General features: G+C 41.6%; 2 protein-coding genes across 2 annotated transcripts in view; one reads left to right on the forward strand and one right to left on the reverse strand.

Moving 5' to 3' along the window:
- Positions 1-2,333, reverse strand: part of T265_03667 (hypothetical protein) — a gene marked incomplete at both ends in the record, with an annotated part of 83,451 nt that extends 81,118 nt beyond the window's left edge. The window contains one exon of the mRNA XM_009168209.1: positions 1,650-2,333. Within this exon, the coding sequence (XP_009166473.1) occupies positions 1,650-2,261 (612 nt within the window). The remainder of the gene's footprint in view (positions 1-1,649) is intronic.
- Positions 2,334-17,840: 15,507 nt separating this feature from the next.
- The window catches only part of T265_03668 (hypothetical protein), a gene marked incomplete at both ends in the record, with an annotated part of 64,024 nt that continues 58,304 nt past the window's right edge, over positions 17,841-23,560 (forward strand). Inside the window, one exon of the mRNA XM_009168210.1 lies at positions 17,841-17,898. Coding sequence (XP_009166474.1) covers positions 17,841-17,898 — 58 coding nt within the window. The remainder of the gene's footprint in view (positions 17,899-23,560) is intronic.

Raw genomic sequence — 23,560 nt, forward strand, 5'->3', positions numbered from 1 at the left:
ATAAGGCCTAGGTAACTCACATCAACAAACTCGATTTGTAAGAAATCCTTATCCTGGCAACAAGCAGCAGAAAGAGTTGAATTTTCTTACACTATCCAATCAAGAAACGTTACAGAAAGCCATCGTTCACAGTGTGCATCTCCCGTTTCAGCCGAATCATGTAGTAATCAGGCAAGAGACACTCAGACAGAAACAGAACAACTGTGGTACAGGTGACTGGATTTCATTAATGGTTTTCCATCTCCTCTCGGTAGCCACGTTAAAGTAAGAAAGAATCTAAGTCTACTCTCCAAAATAAGTAATGATGCATTAGATGACTAGAGGTTTACGCTGAAAACTTGAGGATATATGGTGGTCTCTCAGTTGCTGTCGAAGGGTGAAAAGGCGAAAACGAAGCCTAGATCACAAACTAGGCGAGAACTTTGCAGTAGATGGCAGACAGCCACCTGGACTTTGGTGAGTCATCAGACCTAAGTACTCTCAACCCAACGGGAAAATCAAGTGATATCGCCTAATTCATCCCGGCGTGCTTCCAGGCCGAACTACCAAACAGTTAAAATATTGAGGGAACATTTCGAACCATGTTTCTTGTACGGAGGGAGCACCACACTTGGTTTGCGTCGCCAAAGCACCACCTACTAAATTTGCAGTCAGTACCATGCAAAAAATAGAGTGCATGGTTTCACATCAGGCAAACAGAGCAGAGGACTAGTTTTGGTTTCTTCTAAAGACGGTCTTCACCAAAATAAGTCCGAAAAATTGCTCGTCTATGAGGTCCTGGAATTCAAAACATGCTCCCGGGGCCAACTGCAAGTGGTCTGTTATGCAAGATGGTCTCTACAGAGCATTTACTAGGTTTTATACTGAGTAAACGAGGTAGTGCTTCGCCCCTAAAATTGAGCGGAAAACTAGGGACTGAGTGCGGCTCGGACGTCACAGCACTGTTTCGAGTAGGCATAATGTGAATTACGGTTAGGGAAAAACAAAGTGATACGCGATGCCCTCCAAAAACTCCCTGCAAGGTCACCGGTTCAAAACATCAAACAAGACAAAAAGTATCACGAAAAGAGGAACGCAAACCATTCAGATCGACAGAGCCTCGAGTTGACCAAGAAAAAACTCTTGTTGTAGGGCAACGCGTAAGCTAGAAAAAACGGTCTGGTGCGGAATGCATACTATTGTCGGTGTGAACCAATCAGGATAGCGAAGTGTGACGAACCCAATCAGAATTCGGGTACTGAAATACTACTCGTCTGTGGAATGTACCCGATGCGACGGACGAGATTCGTTCACCAAGACTGTATCTGAACAGTAAGCGCTTTCACGAATATTGCTACCTATATATGTGGATAAAACTAAAAACAGATGAGGACCATACTGGACAATGAATAGCAAATACGCATCAAAAAAACTTTAAACCTACTCAACCCACAATAGGTATGTGAATTCGTATACAGCCAGTGTGATCAGTCTGCCTTGTGAATGACTGAACGTAACCTAACGGGATGCCTTCAAAAGTTGCACGTGTTTAGCAAAACAAGAATAAATGTGTTGCTCCTCTGGCGCTAAAGCTGATGACGAGTTAGAGAAATATACAAAGGAAATTAACTTGTGGAAGCAATTAAGTGAGTAGGCAGTGCATGACTTACTTGACCGGACGCATTTGCAGCAACAGCAACTGCTGCGTTAGCTAATGTGTTGAGACTGTTGAACGTATCACTGGTGGATGCGATAGATGTACTGGAAGCCGTAGACATCACAGGCAAGCCACCTGTGGTGAACAACAGACGATTCACTCCAGAGACGGGTACGCGGGAATCCAAAGAAATAGGTTGACTGTGTCCTGATGGAGCAATCAACAGAGCGGTTGACGGAAGGACAATTGTGCTTTGCAGTTGGGTAGGCATTGTTTTGGACACATTCAATACAGAAGGAACAGTGATCACAGATGGTACGGCAGCCTTGGATACTCCCAATGACATCACCAAAGGGGCATTCTGATTATTGAGAATGCTAGACTCCGATATAGTCGGTGACAGCAAGGAGGATCCGCATAGTTGCGAAGCCGTTCCCAGAAAATTTAGTTTCTCAGGTGACAGAATGGGGGATTCGCGTTGCTGTATGCGCTTCAACGTTTGTTGTAGGTTGTCAATACTAGATGGTGTCAACTTTTGCAACAGTTGTAACCAGTCATCTTCGTTCAAATGGATGGAAGAGCCCAAAGCTGTGGCCGCATCCATATTTTCCCCCGCTTCACTCATTTTCCTCTTACTTCGTTGGATCCATTCTGCAGCCGACAAGGTATACTCCACAAGTTTTTTTTAAGAAAAAATATGGCTGGGAGGTTAATCACATTACCAGTCACCCAAAAATATCAATCCAAGCCAGCGGACACTGACCACAGACTACGATCGCTTAGTCGCTCTCATTCAGTCTGACTTCTGCCAATGGAATCATCGTAGTCGCCCGACCAATCAAACTAAAGTATGAGTGGATCGACCAGGTAATGCGCGCCACCCTGTCGTGTTAGTCGTGAATTGTGCGTAGTCTCTTACGTAATGGTGCGCGTCATTGTGTGTGTCTATCACACTAAAGGCCGTCAAAGCGACGGACGTTAGCTGAAATTTGATTGGTCGGTTTGCCACCCGGACTATGTCCACCATGCATCCGCACTTGTACCGAACCAGGTTGCTGGTCTATTTCAAAGTCGTCAATACGGGTTTCGTGGCCAGGCCATGCGACAGGCATGCCGATAGTCAGTTTCACCACGTTTTACGCCGTTCTCCACAGCCGCGCGGTCTGCATTGCCTGTCGACTTTACTCTTGATTCTCTTATCCTCAGCGGTAAATATTTCACTGGGAAAAACCCCAACATTGTATGCGAGAATATTTGCCACCGACCAGCGCATTTTCGCGTGGCAACTGCCTAAGTTAGGTCAGGATTTGCTTGCTTCTATTTAGTCACGGCTGTCCCCGTACCTATATTGGATATTGTGACTGCGACAGTTTTTGTTATTGATATGCTATTGCTGTTATTCTTGAAGACGGCATGGTCGGTGCCGTTACTCGATTGAGTTATATAATTTTTTCGGGGTGAGTGAAGGTAGCCGTATTGTGTTCGCTATCCCGCGCATCATTCGTCGCTAACCTGCTTAGGATCCACGTATTTTTGCTCTCCCGGAATGCATCCTATTAAATAAATTAAAAATTTATTGGGATCCGTTTCACATTGAGGGAATTAAACAGCTTTCCAAAATGGAAACATGCCTGAGGGAATTGTGGAAAAATCGGTGTCGACTGAACACGATTCACAGGATTTGGATATAATCAAGCTTCCAGGAACACTGGCGTCAAAGACAATACTTAATCCCTTCCGCTGATGTTAAGATGCAAAATAGTCGGTGGGCCTGGTTGCATTGTTGAATCGCCGAACATTTCTAAAAACGTCTGTCAGTTGTTAACGATGGGCCATTATGTTTGTTGTGTGCTCTAAACTAAGTCTTGTGTAAAAGTTTGGACCAGTTAAATACATCCGTATGTTTTCAACTGGCAAAGTGGTGAGGACCACATGAGTTTTCCCATTGTTCTGTTACTCGTTAAAAAAAACGCTCTGATGCCATGTTTTCGCACTAGCAAGTGTGTATCGAGTAAACAAGCGACCATAAATCTAACAAAACCTGGGACTTTTCGTCATTGGTGCTCATGCGTAGTTTGGATTTTTCCACATGGGTCCCTCCCGAACGCTGTGGCACAACCGATTTCGTCCTTCCATCTATCCCTGTATCGCAATCCGTAGGACTGATTGGGAAACTAGGAAGAATCTTTGTCAGGTCTTCTACAAGTCACGGAGTAAAGAACACCAATTGGTTCCTGCATGCCATTGAAAACTGAAGTATGTATGTGTTTCTGTTCGTGTTTTTTATGCCCTAATCCCCCTAATCTCTACAGACTTTGAAAATGGTATACTGTACTTTGAATAGCGCTGATATCCGACTTTCTAATTGAGGTTTGTTTTCCTGACTGCTGTGTTTCCCACCAAATACCGGAACTTCTGATTCGTTGGGCGACAAACTTGCCCATTCACAGCAAACTGTTTACCCGTAGGTCTCACACAGCACCAAGAAAGTGTTGTCGATATCGATGTTGAAAGTGACTCAGTTTATAGTCTCCCACTTCCACGAACAACGAACTCTTAGAGGAGGCGTGTACATTTGATTGGGCACCGTGGAAACCTTGTTGATGGTGCATGATTGCTTATTGTCTAAGTTTCTCGTATCCGGTCATTCCGTGTAACCAAGACATTTTTTGAAGTGATACTAAGACCTAATTGATGTTCGGTGCGTTTGAACACCCTCTCATTAGGCGCTGTTTTCGTTCGCAACTTTCATTAGGAAACAAGTAGAAAACAAGACGAGTAAATCTTAGTCGATCAGCAGGCAGTTCGCGAATCGATATTTTAAATCAATTTGATTTAGCTAAGGAATTGAGCACCTTTCACTCGATTACTGGATGGTAGACACCGTTTACCAGCGTTCAACTAAGGTGTCGGTGGTCCAAGTCCTTCATAGGTACTCACTAAGGTACAACGAAAAGGTTACACATTTCCTGATGCACCCTTGCAGCCGGAGAAGTGTGGCAGTGATTGCTGTACTTTGAATTCGAGTGAGTCCTGCACGCGCTGAGTGTGTGGTTCTTTAGGAAGACCCACTTCCTCGAAATACTGGAGTATGCACAGGAAGACAACTTGTCAGTCAGGCATGTCGCATATGATTTTGACTGTCGCCTGGTTTTATCTTTTCAGAAAAAGTCTATTTTTCGTTTTCCGGGCTCTATCACAGCGTAATAACCAAAAATAACCTTTGCTCTGTACAGGCGAACAGTACAAAAAGAGAGAAGTTCTACTCGTGCCACCAGTAATTTCTAAGTCAGAGGAAATGATCTCCAGCATATGTGAAAATGTTCGGAAACACACGTGTGCAGGAAGGACAAACAATACTGAAAACTACCTGACAGACCATGACTGGTCTCGAACTATTTTGGGTTCATCCGGTCGGCGCAGTCCCCAAGTTTCCATCCATATTGTACTCACATTGGAAGGAATTCGCCAACTACCCTCATTCATCCACGAATTTGGTCCACTGACAACTGAATATAACTGGGTCTGTCATTTAGGATGGTCTCGACTATCCTGCAAGGTGAAACATGAGGTGTCCTTATGCAGCACATTTAGCTGAAGAAGACTGATACAAACGAGAGATTAAGCCGATTTCATCTGAGTTTCCTTTCCTTTTCATACGTAAATAAGGGTAGTTGGAGAAGGCCAAATGCTCTCCAAAGTGGTTTAAGCGCCAGCACAGTCAAGACCCGCACATCACGCACAAGGCAGATGTCAATGTCAGTAGCAAGAACGAACACTCAACACATAAAAGTGTCGTAACCACGCAGAGAGCCCAAGTCACCGACGGTGACTTCAGGAAGACCTAGTCCAACATCAAATTTGGCAGACTGAGGAAAGCAGAACCCTCGGTTCGTGCTAAGATGATAGTACGGGAACAGTCGTCATCATCATACTTCCGTTTCTCCCCATCCCACACAGGAATTCTGCGCATATCCAAAACCATAACGGTTATTCTGCCATTCCGAACAGCGATTAGGTCATGCTTGATAAAAGGCATCAACGTAATTCCTCTCGACCCTAATTGGGGGCATATCAACGCCAAAATACGTCACGGTGTTTGTTGCACCCAGAAAAGTGATGAGTTCCTCGACTGCGGTCGTTTGATCTTATCCGTCCCCACAAATTACCATTGTTTTTGTCCCTTGGTGTTGGTCGTCACATCAATTCTTCGCAACTCGACTGCACCAGCTTCAAGCTTCTCTTTGAGGCGAGTCTGACATTCTGTACACACACAACCCAGTTGTCAGCGAAGACAAAACCACTCACGAAGATGTCATGGAACTGATAGCCCAGTTGCGGCACCGACTATGCAAGAACCGCATGTATCACTGTGATGAACGACATTGGGATGAGTAGATCCCCATGTCTCACTACCCAGCTGCAGTCAACCTCCGAAAGTGCAGGAACCGCTACAACATCCTCGTAGGAGTTTGCAATTTATCGAAATAGAGGTGTTGTGTAATGTGGAACCAAATCGAAGGCTTTCGAGATGTCAGCAAACGTCAGGTTAGAAGTAGTTATTGACAAGTGTCGAATCAAATCATTTTGCATAACAGTGGAATAGTTCTTGTTCACAGGAATGAGGCCTAAAAATTGACACTTATCGATCGTGACTAGGTCCAGTGGAGCCACGAACAAGCCGGATTGTTCCTTAGCGAGCAACTGGCTCCCAGGAAAACACACAAGATCAGATATCGTCAAGGCAACCAATCACTGTTATTCTTGTAACAGATCATCAGCACATTCGGGAAATTTCCGATAAATCTGGCTAGAATAGGCTTTCTTTCTACCTGGCAGGAAATGTTTCTCGAATATAACGTTGATCCATCCTAAAAATTGATTTCCCGGTCAATTTGGAGTTTTCATTGTGGAGTGCATCAGCCCCGCGATGAAGGATGAGGATTTGCTCGCCACTGAGGAGAATGTTGGTAGCTTGGGCGTCGTAGATGGTACCCCAAGATGAATTTAATCAACTGACGCATTGAATTAAATCTAATGTAAGTAGCACCATGTGTAAGGGACCAATAACGCAACTTGGGCGTCGTAGATGATACCTCAAGATGAATTTAATCAACTGACGCTTTGAACTTAATCTAATGTAAGCAGCACCATGTGTAAGGGACCAATAACGCAACCGGAATACTCAACGAGAGCCGAATATCGGGTTAACAAACCAAGAAACAAGAACCTCCTTGGAGTCGGATCAACAAAGGTCACGAAGTGGATCCCAAAGAGATTAAGGACAGCGGTCAGTCCAGCACCGACCAGAGTACGAGAGCAGGGAAGACCAAGCCGAAAGGTCGCATGGTCACCAGCGTATCAGGACACAGGATAACAGACCAACCAATGAAACCGCCCGACCGAACAACCAATCGCGATCGAAGATCAGCCCCGGCTAGCGGTACATGTATTCAGTGCACCCGTCGCTACGATCCCTAACGACGCACTGGTAATTTTACCTCAACTGGTGATGATGAATCGAACTGCTCAGCTAAGCAAACCAGCGATCATCAAAATTTGCTTTATCAATAGTCATTCGAGATATTTTCCTGCCTCTCACCAGATTTTTTTCCAATCCGGGGTTGCCAGATGGGTCATGTCAGTGTGAAAAATGCGGTTACTTTCCATCCAAATGGTTCTTTTTGTCCCTTGACTTGTCTCCTATCGATTCCACTCTTGTTTGCTTCGCACCCGTGCCAGGAATTTCAAGTCAATTATATTACACTGCAATCTTCGATGTTATATCTGAACCCGAATCAATGATCGATTTTTCATTGCCTTTCCTAATACGAACTGCTGAGACAAAATAAAATATCGGAAACCCAAAACCAAGAACCATCTTTCATAGCAGTGCATTATCTACGGACGAAAGTTCAGAGCAATAAAATTCGAACTGACTACTATGTGCACATTAGTAGTAGTGGGATATTGTACGAGGCAGATGGCGGATGATGAGGTTGCAGTTCTCCCTATGTTCTCGGCACCTCTCTCCAACACGTGGCGAATGTCATGGTTTAAATCATGCAGCTCAGTGGTTAATCCCGTTCGACGTGTGATGGAGACTCATGTAATATCATCCAATATCATCATGTTGGATCTTAGTTGCTCCCATTGCTGGTAAGCTGCTTGTGACCGAATGGTGAATTGTTCAACCACCGACACGAAGATCACGGGTTCGAGGCCCTCTAGGATTTCGTGAGACGGGCATTGTCATGGTTCGCAATCGAAATATAAGGGTAAAACTACGATGTCGTCTATAGACCAAAAACAGACAACCGCATTTCCGATATCCTATGTGTGCCATCCCGAGGGCACAATATTTGCACATTTGTTTTCGTTCTAAGAAACTCCTTTTCTTAGTAAGCCATATCTGACATGTGGTCTTTGACTTTTCCATTCGAAACAAAATTCTATGACTCTTTCCGTGGCCAGCTTATCAAAACCACACAACCTATTGAACACATTAACATTGACTTTAAAGGCCCGCTTCCCTCAAACACTCGCAACAAGTACCACTAAAAAACCGTCGATAAGTGCTCCCGTTGATGATTACTCTTCCTCTGTGATTAGCTACCTGCGTACACTCACTCAAATCGCGGTTCTACGTTCTTGCCAGCTGAACTCAAACAGGTTTTGTTCGATGAAAGTGTTGTCACTGGTTACACCACTGCAATGTAGTAGTCAGGTGGGATGATTTAATGGTACCCTTTGGAAGACCATCAGCCTGACTCCAAAATCACGAGGCTTGCCTGCCACACACTGGAAGATTGTCCTTCTTGATGTATCAGATCCCTGTTATGTACTAGTGTAACGGTGATACTACTGATGGAACGGCATGAGAGTAGTATGCTTTCTGGTAAATCCGCTTTGCGTCTCTTGAACAGTGAGATCTATTAAGGGATTTGTGGATTCGCTCTGTAGCATTTGCTTACAAATGAGGAACAGTCAATGAATATCCAGGAAAGTTCAGGAAGACGCGTTCAAGGAGAAGATGGATATTCGGTTTTTGTAAACGAGATGCATATGAAAGTTTTGCTTCCCTGTTCACTAGTCTGTAAGTGTTCAGTTGGCATGTTCCAGTGAATAACTCCGCAGCGAAGGCTTTCTTCCTTCCACTAGTATCAACTGCATGAACTTCTGCCGTTCACACGACGATCAGCAAACGGTGTCTCCCTAGCTACCTCGCTTACTGTCCCTTGACTGACCATTTTAAAACGCCACGATAGACCCTCTAAATATGACCCTCTAATAGAGGAGATGGAGATAATCTCTTGTAATCCATAGTACGCCCACACAGTTCGTTCATCAGTCTACCGTGATTCGTTCAACACGTTCAGCTGTAGCATTCTTTCGGTGCCTTACTGACATGCCATCCAAAGGAAACACGAGGGCTGGGATACTGCCAGGTTGTCCAAGCCTAGACAGGGGAAGTCGAGAGGCAGAGGTCGGGTTCGAACCACGGACCTTCCGGTCCGTAAATTCGCGCTCTAACCGCTTGGTCCATCTCGTTCCCGTGATTATCCAGGAAATGAGCTCTTGCCTATTAACCATGCCTCATCATCCTATTCTAGTGCAGACCCAGGAAACCACTTGGACATTCTTATCTGACAATAGAGAACTCACCCATATAATTTGCGCAGCACGTAACTGCCACAGCTTTTATTTTTTAAAAAACTTTTTCGCCACAAAAGTACACATTTATTCCAAGGCGAAGGGAATGTCATGACTACGTAACTTCCCTATATCATTAACTGGTAACGTTTGCCCTATATTTCCACTGATGGACTACTGTTATTGAACGATTAAAGCGTACGCTACGCCCTTCACGTCTGTCCTCCTTCTAATCTCGACCCTCGAGGATGCATCCTATGTCATGTTCCACACGTTTTAACCCAGGAGAGTAACCTCTTCAGCTGCAAAACTATCTTTTCTGTCGTTCAAAATAATGCATGCTTAAGCGACCCCGAAAAAATGCCTGAGATTGCGGCCATGTTCATCTCTCGTCTGATAACAGTCAGTAACGTTATCAATGTAGGCGAATGTGTCATTAAACTTTCTTGGGGTTCATCAGGTAGGCACAGTTCCCGAGTTTCCGTCAACCTCATGTTCTACTTGAAACTTGATTATTGCATTACGAATACACATACATGTATTGCGATATCTCGATTATCGTAGCGACTGAAACGTGAGGCGGCCTGGTGCAGCACAATCAGTTGTCTGAAAACACCACAGACAAGAGATTCAGCTGGGTTCCAGGTGAGCCTCTCGAAAACCAAATTAGTTTGCAAATGAGTGTATTTAGCTAGTGTCTTTCAACTGTTCGGCTTTGATGAATGGTTTTGTTCAACTTTGACACTCTTCATAGTGTACCAGGAAGAGACGTTGAGACAAAAATACTTTTTTTAAAGAAATCTAGCTTATGTACTGACAGAACAATAAACAAACCTATATTCTTCAGTAAGTGGGAAGTGGGGGGGGGGGGGGCTTTGACACTTAGAATGACGTGGAATATAGGCAGCTCGGGTGCGCTGTTTGTTTGTTGGTCTGTTCGCCGAGCTTGGCATGGCAATTGCAAACGTTTCATCACCAATCGAGGTGACATCGTCAGTGCAGGGTTGAGTGGGCTCTTATGTATAAAATGGCTTCACCTGAAGGACGAAGTCCCAAATAAAATGATACCATTTGGTGCCTCATTGGAAAACAGGGTTAATGAAATGCAAGACTGATAGTGTCATGTCGAAGAGTTCTTAGTTTTCCGGAACTTGTTGTGTATGCACGTGAACAATAGAGTTTTTCTCGCCAAGAGCATTGACTTTTCATCTGTTGCAGATTTGTATAGCTTTTACGTTTAATCGCACTTCCAACTATGTGACCTTCAACTGCAATGCGTACACATACGAGAAGACCGGGAAATTCTTGCTCACACCTAAGCGCCTTCTCTCAGTTTTACCTGTCATGCAGCAAAAACTGTGTTTCAGGCTCGCGTTCACCCGGAAACTGATTTATTTGCTTCAAGAGTTTGTCAGTGTGAGACCTTAGCAGCACTGGTAATTACACTCCCGGTGTCCGCTCCCAGAGTCGTGACCGATACCAGACCAGTACACCAGAACATCACTGTTGCGTCGGATATATTTTTGGCATGTGTTGATCTACAAAAGCTCACGGCAGACACGCACAAATTTCGCCCTTCCGCGGGAGTCGCGGTATTTGTAACCAACGTAGTCCGTCACATTATGTTCGATTATGGCCCAAGAGTCACGAGTACCGTAAGATTTAGAAGTACGCTTTCGTAGCATGTGTGATTCAACTCGACTGGTAGCATTTACGGTCAACACTGTGTGGAGTCCGATGAGTCCACTTGTCGCCAAAAGTCCTCTCCTAATCTTCCACTTCCACTGCAAACTCCTCCGAGGATGTGGTATTCGAAACGTGTGGTCAGTTATGGTCATTTTTGTCTTAGGGATGGAAGCATTCTAGGGTAAAAAACGCTAGTGTGGGTAAAAGATGACAATATCTCAAAGCGTACCAGGAGGTTCAGCTGGGTTCAATTGAATCCCCTGTCGAAACCACATTCATGCGTAACTGAGTGTATTTGTCGAAATCTATCCAATTTGAATTTAAATAGTACATAGGGCTGACGGAAACTCGGGCGTCTACTTGATGAGCCGCAAAAGGAAGGGCAAAACTAGTCGTGGGCTAGCGAATTGTATTCAGTGAGTAGTGTATTACGTTTGTACAATGTATTGCGATATGTATCAATCTAAGCATCAGACAGCACGGTGCAGCACATTCGATTGCTTCATTCAGCTGGAACACCCTTCTGGTATCTAGCTGCCATGACACTCGAAAGAAGCACGAGGGCCAGGATACTGCCCAAGCCTGGACAGGAGAAGTCAAGATGCAGCGGTTGGGTTCGAACTGCAGACCATCCGGTCAGTAAATTCGCACTCTAACCACTGAGCCATCTCGCTTAGCTGTGATCCGGGTGAGTCTCCCGTCAAAATTCTGTCCATGCCGGGGTAAAACCGATCGCAAATTTGATGTATAGCCCTTTTTTGGGTGTAGATAGTGAATACTCAGATTAAATACGCCGGAGAGAAGAAAAACCTTACAGCATTCAAGAGACCGATTTCAAGGACATACACTAAAACTAACAACGAATGTACTTGAATAGTTTTTGGTCAGAAACTGACAACTCCAATCGGAAATCCATCTGAGAATCGAAAACAACATTGGTTTGACCAGTTAAAAATAGAAAAATGCGTTCGACAAAATCCCAGAACAACTGCATCTCGTCAAGTGTATCCTCTGTAGAATTCTCCGGCGTTTTTGCTTCCCAAAACTTGTCAATCACTCCGACTACTCACACATGGACTACAACTTCTCCAACAGTCTCCAAATTCACACACCTTTCTACCCATGCTGCCTTCACGTGCTGTATGCAATGGGGGGTCTTAGATGAAGATTAGGATGACCACAATAACGAGATGGAACGCGGGGCAGCAACTGATTACATTGGAGGTGCCAGCCACAGTGGTTTTGTTTCTGACCATATCAGTGTCTACTCACTGCATCCAGAGGCAGTTTTTTTAACAAAGAAACTAACCTACCGTCTGGATCCACGGATCAGTTTCTTATCAAAGATCTGACATTGGTAAGTTGATCGTTTCGGATTTGCGTGTAGCAAATCAAAGAGTGTTCACTGACGAGGGGTCTAAAAGCGCCGTTTAAGAAGCGCCCAAAGCTGTACCGGCTTCCAAAGTGCATCGAGCTCAAAGTTTGATTTAGCTCCAATTTCTTGTCACCTGAAGTCAGAGGCAAAACTAAACTAGTCCATATTTGTCTATATGGATGGAGATCCAAGATCCATGGTTCATAGAACAGTTTTATGGGGAACAAGTCAGTTTCAATCAGGAGGTCTTGTCACGAAGTGCAATCACTCAAGGAAATAAGCAAATTAGAAATACCAAAGGATTGGAATGGCTTGATTCCGTATATTCAGACGTTGTAAGAGCTTATATGCTCATCCATTTCGTTTGGACATCCACTCAGCTATCTTGAGAAAGTTTTTCTCATGAGTTCACACCAAAAGGAGAAGCACTGGATTCGTCTGTCGCTCTTGTCAGATCACATCAGAAGCGAACAACATCGGTAGAAAGTTAATTGCACATGTACGTATATACAAACATATAAATATACATACAGACCTTACATACATACAACATACATACATACATACATACATACATACATACATACATACATACATACATACATACATACATACATACATACATACATTAATACATACATACATACATACATACATACATACATACATACATACATACATACATACATACATACATACATACATACATACATACATACATACATACATACATACATACATACATACATACATACATACATACATACATACATACATACATACATACATACATACATACATACATACATACATACATACATACATACATACATACATACATACATACATACATACATACATACATACATACATACATACATACATACATACATACATACATACATACATACATACATACATACATACATACATACATACATACATACATACATACATACATACATACATACATACATACATACATACATACATACATACATACATACATACATACATACATACATACATACATACATACATACATACATACATACATACATACATACATACATACATACATACATACATACATACATACATACATACATACATACATACATACATACATACATACATACATACATACATACATACATACATACATACATACATACATACATACATACATACATACATACATACATACATACATACATACATACATACATACATACATACATACATACATACATACATACATACATACATACATACATACATACATACATACATACATACATACATACATACATACATACATACATACATACATACATACATACATACATACATACATACATACATACATACATACATACATACATACATACATACATACATACATACATACATACATACATACATACATACATACATACATACATACATACATACATACATACATACATACATACATACATACATACATACATACATACATACATACATACATACATACATACATACATACATACATACATACATACATACATACATACATACATACATACATACATACATACATACATACATACATACATACATACATACATACATACATACATACATACATACATACATACATACATACATACATACATACATACATACATACATACATACATACATACATACATACATACATACATACATACATACATACATACATACATACATACATACATACATACATACATACATACATACATACATACATACATACATACATACATACATACATACATACATACATACATACATACATACATACATACATACATACATACATACATACATACATACATACATACATACATACATACATACATACATACATACATACATACATACATACATACATACATACATACATACATACATACATACATACATACATACATACATACATACATACATACATACATACATACATACATACATACATACATACATACATACATACATACATACATACATACATACATACATACATACATACATACATACATACATACATACATACATACATACATACATACATACATACATACATACATACATACATACATACATACATACATACATACATACATACATACATACATACATACATACATACATACATACATACATACATACATACATACATACATACATACATACATACATACATACATACATACATACATACATACATACATACATACATACATACATACATACATACATACATACATACATACATACATACATACATACATACATACATACATACATACATACATACATACATACATACATACATACATACATACATACATACATACATACATACATACATACATACATACATACATACATACATACATACATACATACATACATACATACATACATACATACATACATACATACATACATACATACATACATACATACATACATACATACATACATACATACATACATACATACATACATACATACATACATACATACATACATACATACATACATACATACATACATACATACATACATACATACATACATACATACATACATACATACATACATACATACATACATACATACATACATACATACATACATACATACATACATACATACATACATACATACATACATACATACATACATACATACATACATACATACATACATACATACATACATACATACATACATACATACATACATACATACATACATACATACATACATACATACATACATACATACATACATACATACATACATACATACATACATACATACATACATACATACATACATACATACATACATACATACATACATACATACATACATACATACATACATACATACATACATACATACATACATACATACATACATACATACATACATACATACATACATACATACATACATACATACATACATACATACATACATACATACATACATACATACATACATACATACATACATACATACATACATACATACATACATACATACATACATACATACATACATACATACATACATACATACATACATACATACATACATACATACATACATACATACATACATACATACATACATACATACATACATACATACATACATACATACATACATACATACATACATACATACATACATACATACATACATACATACATACATACATACATACATACATACATACATACATACATACATACATACATACATACATACATACATACATACATACATACATACATACATACATACATACATACATACATACATACATACATACATACATACATACATACATACATACATACATACATACATACATACATACATACATACATACATACATACATACATACATACATACATACATACATACATACATACATACATACATACATACATACATACATACATACATACATACATACATACATACATACATACATACATACATACATACATACATACATACATACATACATACATACATACATACATACATACATACATACATACATACATACATACATACATACATACATACATACATACATACATACATACATACATACATACATACATACATACATACATACATACATACATACATACATACATACATACATACATACATACATACATACATACATACATACATACATACATACATACATACATACATACATACATACATACATACATACATACATACATACATACATACATACATACATACATACATACATACATACATACATACATACATACATACATACATACATACATACATACATACATACATACATACATACATACATACATACATACATACATACATACATACATACATACATACATACATACATACATACATACATACATACATACATACATACATACATACATACATACATACATACATACATACATACATACATACATACATACATACATACATACATACATACATACATACATACATACATACATACATACATACATACATACATACATACATACATACATACATACATACATACATACATACATACATACATACATACATACATACATACATACATACATACATACATACATACATACATACATACATACATACATACATACATACATACATACATACATACATACATACATACATACATACATACATACATACATACATACATACATACATACATACATACATACATACATACATACATACATACATACATACATACATACATACATACATACATACATACATACATACATACATACATACATACATACATACATACATACATACATACATACATACATACATACATACATACATACATACATACATACATACATACATACATACATACATACATACATACATACATACATACATACATACATACATACATACATACATACATACATACATACATACATACATACATACATACATCAAAGAATGATTTAGGAAGCACATTCAGAGTACGAATGTCCCAATTTGTATGTGATGGAATTATTATATTGTAAGCTCATACTGAGCACAACAACTCACGTTTGCACAACAAAGGTCGGAAACACCGAGCGTATACCTCAGCGCTCATTCACGTGTGGGGACAGCTAGACATGGATCCTTCAATCCCACAGTCTGATTTCTGTTGTTCCCAAGAGAGTGATTTTTGGACTATGGGGAGGTTCGCCCCGATTTGTTTAATAGACGGTAATAATAAGTTTTACCAATAATAACCCTTTCGGTGCCTAGCTGCCATGCCACGCGAGGGAGGTACGGGGTCACAGGAACCGCCAGGTTACACAAGCCTATAGAGGAGCGGTCAGGATGTCAGGTTTTGGTTCAAATCACGGACCTTTTGGGTGATGCCCCCATTTGACAGAGTAGCAGTTATAAGCACGACAAACTAAGCAGTTCTCTCTCTCAACCACAGAATTCTGCTGGAAAAATACTTCATTCAGACAAACTTTCCGATGGAATGTTTTAATGGAACGGGGATGCACCAGAAGTCAAGTATATATATATATATATATATATATATATATGTATAATTCCCCAAACATATCAATCGTAACAGCTAGATGACCACGCTAACCAATAAGATCTTTTAACAGACATTCAACATTGGTCTGATGTATTGAGCGGAAAGGATCTTGCTGAATGGTTCTCCGTCTGCCCGACTAGAAAACCACTGAGTATGCACCCATTCATCTGAAGCGGGGCTTCCAAGGACAAACGAAACTTAGTGATAAACGTTAAAAGCGTCGTTTTCCAGTCCAAATGACTACGAGCAGAGCACATCATGGTCAAAGCCATACCAAGGTCAATTTGTAGTCATACTATACTGCGTATGCCAGTTACTGTGGCTATAGTACATGAACATTGTGGCTGAAATTTCATCACCATCCTCATCGGGACTAACAGCAACCTCAGGTGAGAACACCGGTGCTCCAATGCCGTGCAGCCATGTAGATTTGTTTGAATAAGGTCTTATAGCGGGAAGGAGAAAAAGGGGCAACAAGGTTAGTCTACCACAAACATTCGAGGTGCCTACACCCCAGACATTTTCAGTCAATCAACGTGGATAAATGGTGACAGCATGAATGCCACTGATATCGGTTGACCTACTGCTTGAAACGTTTGATTTACCAAGACCAGCATCTATAGGCACTGCCTCACATGTACCGCCCAAGACAGATCCAATGCTGCAACCGAGACGCCGTACCGGTCACACCAGAAAAAGGGTGGATCCTCTACAACTTGATCCGCCTCGAAAATCTTACGTTAAACGTTCAAAAGGGGGAGTTATCAGGAAGGTCACATTCCTGAGGGCAACCACTGAATACCCGAAATCTACCGAGACTCTCAGCTCCGCTAGATGCTGACCAGACAGGCAACGCCCCTTCCATCTGCAGCGCGTCACAGACTTGTATCATACCCAGACAGCGCGAGTCAGCGTTGATCAAGGTCAGACAACGCCCCCGTAATTTGCAGCACGTCACAGCATCGTACCAAAGCCAGACCGTGTGCGTCAGCATTGGACCAACTTCAGACAGTGTCGTTCCAAAAAATAGCTCGCACGTACTCATGCTCTTGCACTCGCTTGTTCGGAATATAGCTGTTGTGTTCTCTTCTGTGAGTCTTTTTTCGGCAACTAGGCACTGGACGGGTCAGCAGCAGATACCACAGAGTGGCGAATCAGCAGACATAACAGATAGTGACAGCATGAGTGTCACTGATATCAGCTGACCGCCATATCGTTCAGTATCTCCAGCCAAGCACAGAGATGGCACAGGGACTCCATCTTGGAGGTACAATCAGCACCAAACTTTTCCTAACATCCTGCCTTCCCTTCTGTAATGTCAACTTCTCTCCACCTCTGGGCTTCCGCCACTCAGAATCAAGCACAGAAAACAGCGCTGGCCTTGGTAGGCAGTAACTCGACATGCATAACACGTGTCACGACCATACCAGCTTGCAGTCCTGGATATATATTTTGAGTAGGTCACCCTCTGCTTCACCAAAAAACTGTCCTCCGATCACCTCATTGCGAATTCGCCGGTCCCAGTCGATTCCAAATACAGTTAGGAGATATTGTGCATGAAACACTCGAAGATGTCTCAGATTCTTTGACCGAAGTGGGGCTAGATGGCCCAAGTGGTTAGAACGCGAATTTACTGACCGGAAAGTCTTTGGTTCGAACCCGACCTCTGCCTCTCGACTTCCCCTGTCTAGGCTTCGCCAATCTGGCAGTATCCTCGCCCTCGTGCTTCCTCGTGTGGCATGGCAGCTAGACACCGAAAGGGTGCTACAGCTGAACGATTTTTTCAAGTCTCGCAGTCGTGGAACAATACACCCCCCACCTTGGTCATTCGAGACGCATTGATGTGCCTTTTTGATACAGTAAGTGAAGCAGACCAGCAGAAGTAATTCTGGTCCTCAAGATTTGTACGGTGACTTTGTGTGTTGCATTACCGTCACAGTTAATGCAACTTCCGAGGTACTTATAGCGTTCAGCAACTTTCAGTCACATTCCTTGAATTCTCAGACGTATGTTCACAGAGCATGCCTTTCCACTTTGTGAACGTGATACACATGTCCAAGGACTGGATGACCTTGGTCAACATTTCAAGTAATGATGGTGCTTTTTACTATCCTTCGAAATATCGTCTTTATATTTCCGATCGATGAAGTTCTCGTTCGGAAAGATCCTAACACCGGGACATCGGGTGTTCGGCTCATCGTCTCATCAGTGACGAAACTAAACGAGCATGGAGAGAGTGGATATCTTTGAAAGACGTAACTGTCTGTAGAGGAAATTTTGGAGAGCTTACGCAATCATATGAATACAAAGAGCGAATGACGCTCACAAAGGTCTGGAGCATACGCTGTTGCGCTAGCGTGTTGAGAAAAACTATTTGGTGGACAGAATAGAACTTGAAGTCAAGGGACATCAAGATTGTGGCGTGCCTGTATGCATGTCCTTGCTCTAACACTTGACAAATTGTGGCTAAAGAGCACTTGATGAATGTTACGGAAAACAGTAGCGGAATGCAGCATTTGTGACTGCATATGCACTACTTTTTGTGTTTTGTCCAACATCGCTCCCGAGTGGCTCTCGAGCAAGTTTTGTCCTTTTACCATTCAAACGTGTGCCCTACAGCTGCCACCGGAAATGACCGGATATAAGTTTTATCGTCGAAGACCACGGGGATTTTGGCGGTCAGGATACTTGGACATCTTCGAAATTCTCCATGTTCGTGGTAAATAATATACCGCGATCATTCGCCCTCGGCCGGTGAATCGTTCTTGACAATATACCTATATATGTAACAGGTAAAAAGGAGCTTTTTGAATAGTCAACCATGTTCGTCTACCTTGTCAAAAGCCGAGTGGAATTCAATCAAATTTAGGTTGCGTAAATGGCATTTGTAGTAACGGTGTTTTCCTCAGCTTAGTTATCGGTCTGAGCATCCCAAGCTAGCATTCACGTCAAAACAACCACCAAAGGTGCACAAGGTATATTAACGCCTAAAAAGAAGTCAGGAACACCTGTACAGCACTTCAAACACATAGCGTAGGCGGAAATAACCTTCTGGAAACTCTGACCCGCTCTGGATGCGCCATTGGCAGCCGGCATTCGGCCAATACTGGGTAATGATTGGCTGTTGGGACCAGACTTTTGACCAATCAGATCTCACCTTGATGCCGGACCGGCAAGCGTCCTGAGTTCTTGGCCAATCTTGCGTGGGATGGACTTCTCGACCGTAGGAGCACCTGAGTGCGAGCGGTAAAGAGGGATCCGTGTGGACTTTCCCTAACAACATTCCACGTTGACACGATGACGAGGGTTTGCTCATGAACCGTCGGATTTGAGTGGCGGATGGGAAACTACGGCGGGGATCTTTCAACAGTATGCCAGCAATGTAAATGTATTTTCCCCCAATCAAGACTGATAAGACAGAGCTTGCTCCACTATGCTGCTTGTCATGCAACATCCACGAGAACCTGATTTTATTCGTTTCTTTTTAAGTTCCTTCATCAGTTTTCGTGACCTCGGCTACGATGTCCCTATTCGAATTTAGCCGGACCTATTCCCAACCTTCCGAATACATTATGAATCTTTGATTTCAAACACTACTTATAAAACTACTGACAGCCTACTGTTGGCCTTGCCCTTTGAGGCTCATTAGTCAAGGGTTTCGTCAACCCTTGGTTTTCCCCGAAAGTCAATCAGCAAAATACACCTACTCACAAATGTAGTTGGTGTAACCTGAAGACCCCAATCGATCTCATAACCCAAAGGACCAGTTAGGGTTCAGGTGAGTTACCTTCTTATCACTATTGTACACTCCTTTCCGCCAAAATACCAGCGCAGACCATTCACAAGTGGTCTGTACATGAAATTGACTTGCTCGTTCCTAAGGGAGGTTAGAAAACGTAAATGACCCTCTGCATTGAAGGCTTCCGAGACCGTGTAAAGATCGTTTCTCGTTGGGGATAGTGAAACTCACCAATACATGTTGATCGTCCCGATCGGCTTGACTGTGTGCTTTGCCATCAAAGGTCATACAGAAGCTAGGTAACCAAGCGGAAACGCAGTCACCCTCATTGACAAACGTGAAAATTGTTTTATCATCCTTTGTAAATTCTTCACATTTCTTTCGTGTTCTTAGTTGTAAAGCCTGGAGCAACTTGTGTCTAATTTGTGCACGTGGACTGGTGTTCGTCTATTTGACCCACTTTCCCTGTTGGATTTGAGGTGTCTGGAGACTGTGGGGGACTTTTGGAGGTTGTCTTTGATAACGGAACCCCTTCTACTTTATTTTTGTGGCCCTCGTGATCCGCGGACTACAGAAAATGAGACAGGCGGCCAGCGCTAGCGAACGCTCACACAACCTCCCATTAGTTCTTTCCACCACTAAAGTTCGATTCGCTGCGCCTCATGCATATTATATGCAATTCTTGTGAACACGTGAATCTCCAGGTGGGACATCTGTTGAAGACCAGTATCGACCGTCGTGGTCTGTATGTTGTAATGAGTACTACTAATATGACGCAGAAACTCAACTCCGACTTTGTTTTACCTACGTGGAGGTTCTGGTGCAACGATGATACTACTGATGGGGGAAACATGCGAGTAGTATGTTTTCTTGTAAATCCGCTTTGCGTTTCTTGAAAGGTGGGATCTGTTGCGGAATTTGTGGAGTCGCTTCGTAGCATTTGCTTCGATTTGAGCAACAGTGAATGAATATCCGGGAAAGTTCAGAAATACGTGTTCAAAGAGAAGATGGATATTCAGTTTTTGTAAACAAGATTTTTGCTTCCCTGTCCAATAGTCTGTAACTGTTCAGTTGGAATGTTCTAACAAATCACTCTGCAGCGAAGGCCTTCTTCCTTTCACTGGTAGCACATGCCACTCGGAGATACCTTTCTGGTTGTAAATATCGGTGAAATCAGCTGATTGACAATGAGTGCGCCAGGTGTCCTAGTTCGTGAGTCAGTGTGGCGCGTGATTTCACAAGTGACTGATCATGGTAGATAACCTAGAAAGTCGATGGACCTCATTGATCTGATCCAGTAGTGGGGTAGAGCCACGAAGGTGCAGTAGGTCAGAGCTCATCAGATCCCATCGCCGGACGAAGCATATGAATGTGCTAGAGTAAAAACCCTATCCGTTATGTTTTAAGCGTCTAACTAAGAGGTGACCTCTCACTTGGAAGTCTGGTCAAACGGAGCGAGTAGAAAGTGTACGGTGATATGGGTTGGAACGGTGCATCATTTTTATCAAGAAGGTCAGATTCCTGAAATAACTGCTGAATGCCCGAAATTTTGCGAGACTCTCAACTCCGTTAGATGCTGACTAGACATACAACGCCTCCTCAATATGCAGCGTGTCATAGCCTCGGATCAAAGCCAGACAGTGTGTCAGTGTTGGACCAATTTCAGACAGTGTCCTTCCAATAAAATGGCTTGAGGCCGTTGTATTTCTACACTCGTGCTCTCGCCTGTTCGGAATAAAGCTGTTGTGTTCCCTTCAGTGAGTCTTTTTCTGGCACTAAGCGCCGGAGTGGGGTAAGCAGTCAATTACAACTGATTGGCGAATCAGCAGATAATAACAACTTTAGTGGGCTTCTGTGTCTAGACTGACGCGGTCTTATGAAGTCATCGATGAGTTTGCTAACTTTTCGATTCCACCTGGAAGCGTGCAAACGAATTCTATGCATATACCAATGATGATGGGCGTCCTCTGAGAATGTTCGTATCAAGGGCTCGAACACAAAAGATGGTTTAGCATCCGAGATTGTACAGCTCCAGTCATCAGCTGCAGGCTAACTGCGTTAAGCCGACAATGCGCGATCGACTAACCGAATTTGGACCGAGAATTCTGCACCACAGCATACCCGTCCATTCTCGTCGATGCTCCATTGCCATGCTACTCAGAGGAAGCATGAGGTCCGAGATACTACCGGCCTGCCCAAGCCTAGCTAGGGATAGTCGAGATGCAGAGGTCGGGTTCGAATCACCAACCCTCCTGTCCGAAAGTTTGTGCCTCAACAGCCGAGCTATCTCGAGTTCCATCCATTCTAGTCAT

Source organism: Opisthorchis viverrini (assembly GCF_000715545.1).
Source record: "Opisthorchis viverrini unplaced genomic scaffold opera_v5_53, whole genome shotgun sequence".
NCBI lineage: Eukaryota > Metazoa > Platyhelminthes > Trematoda > Opisthorchiida > Opisthorchiidae > Opisthorchis > Opisthorchis viverrini.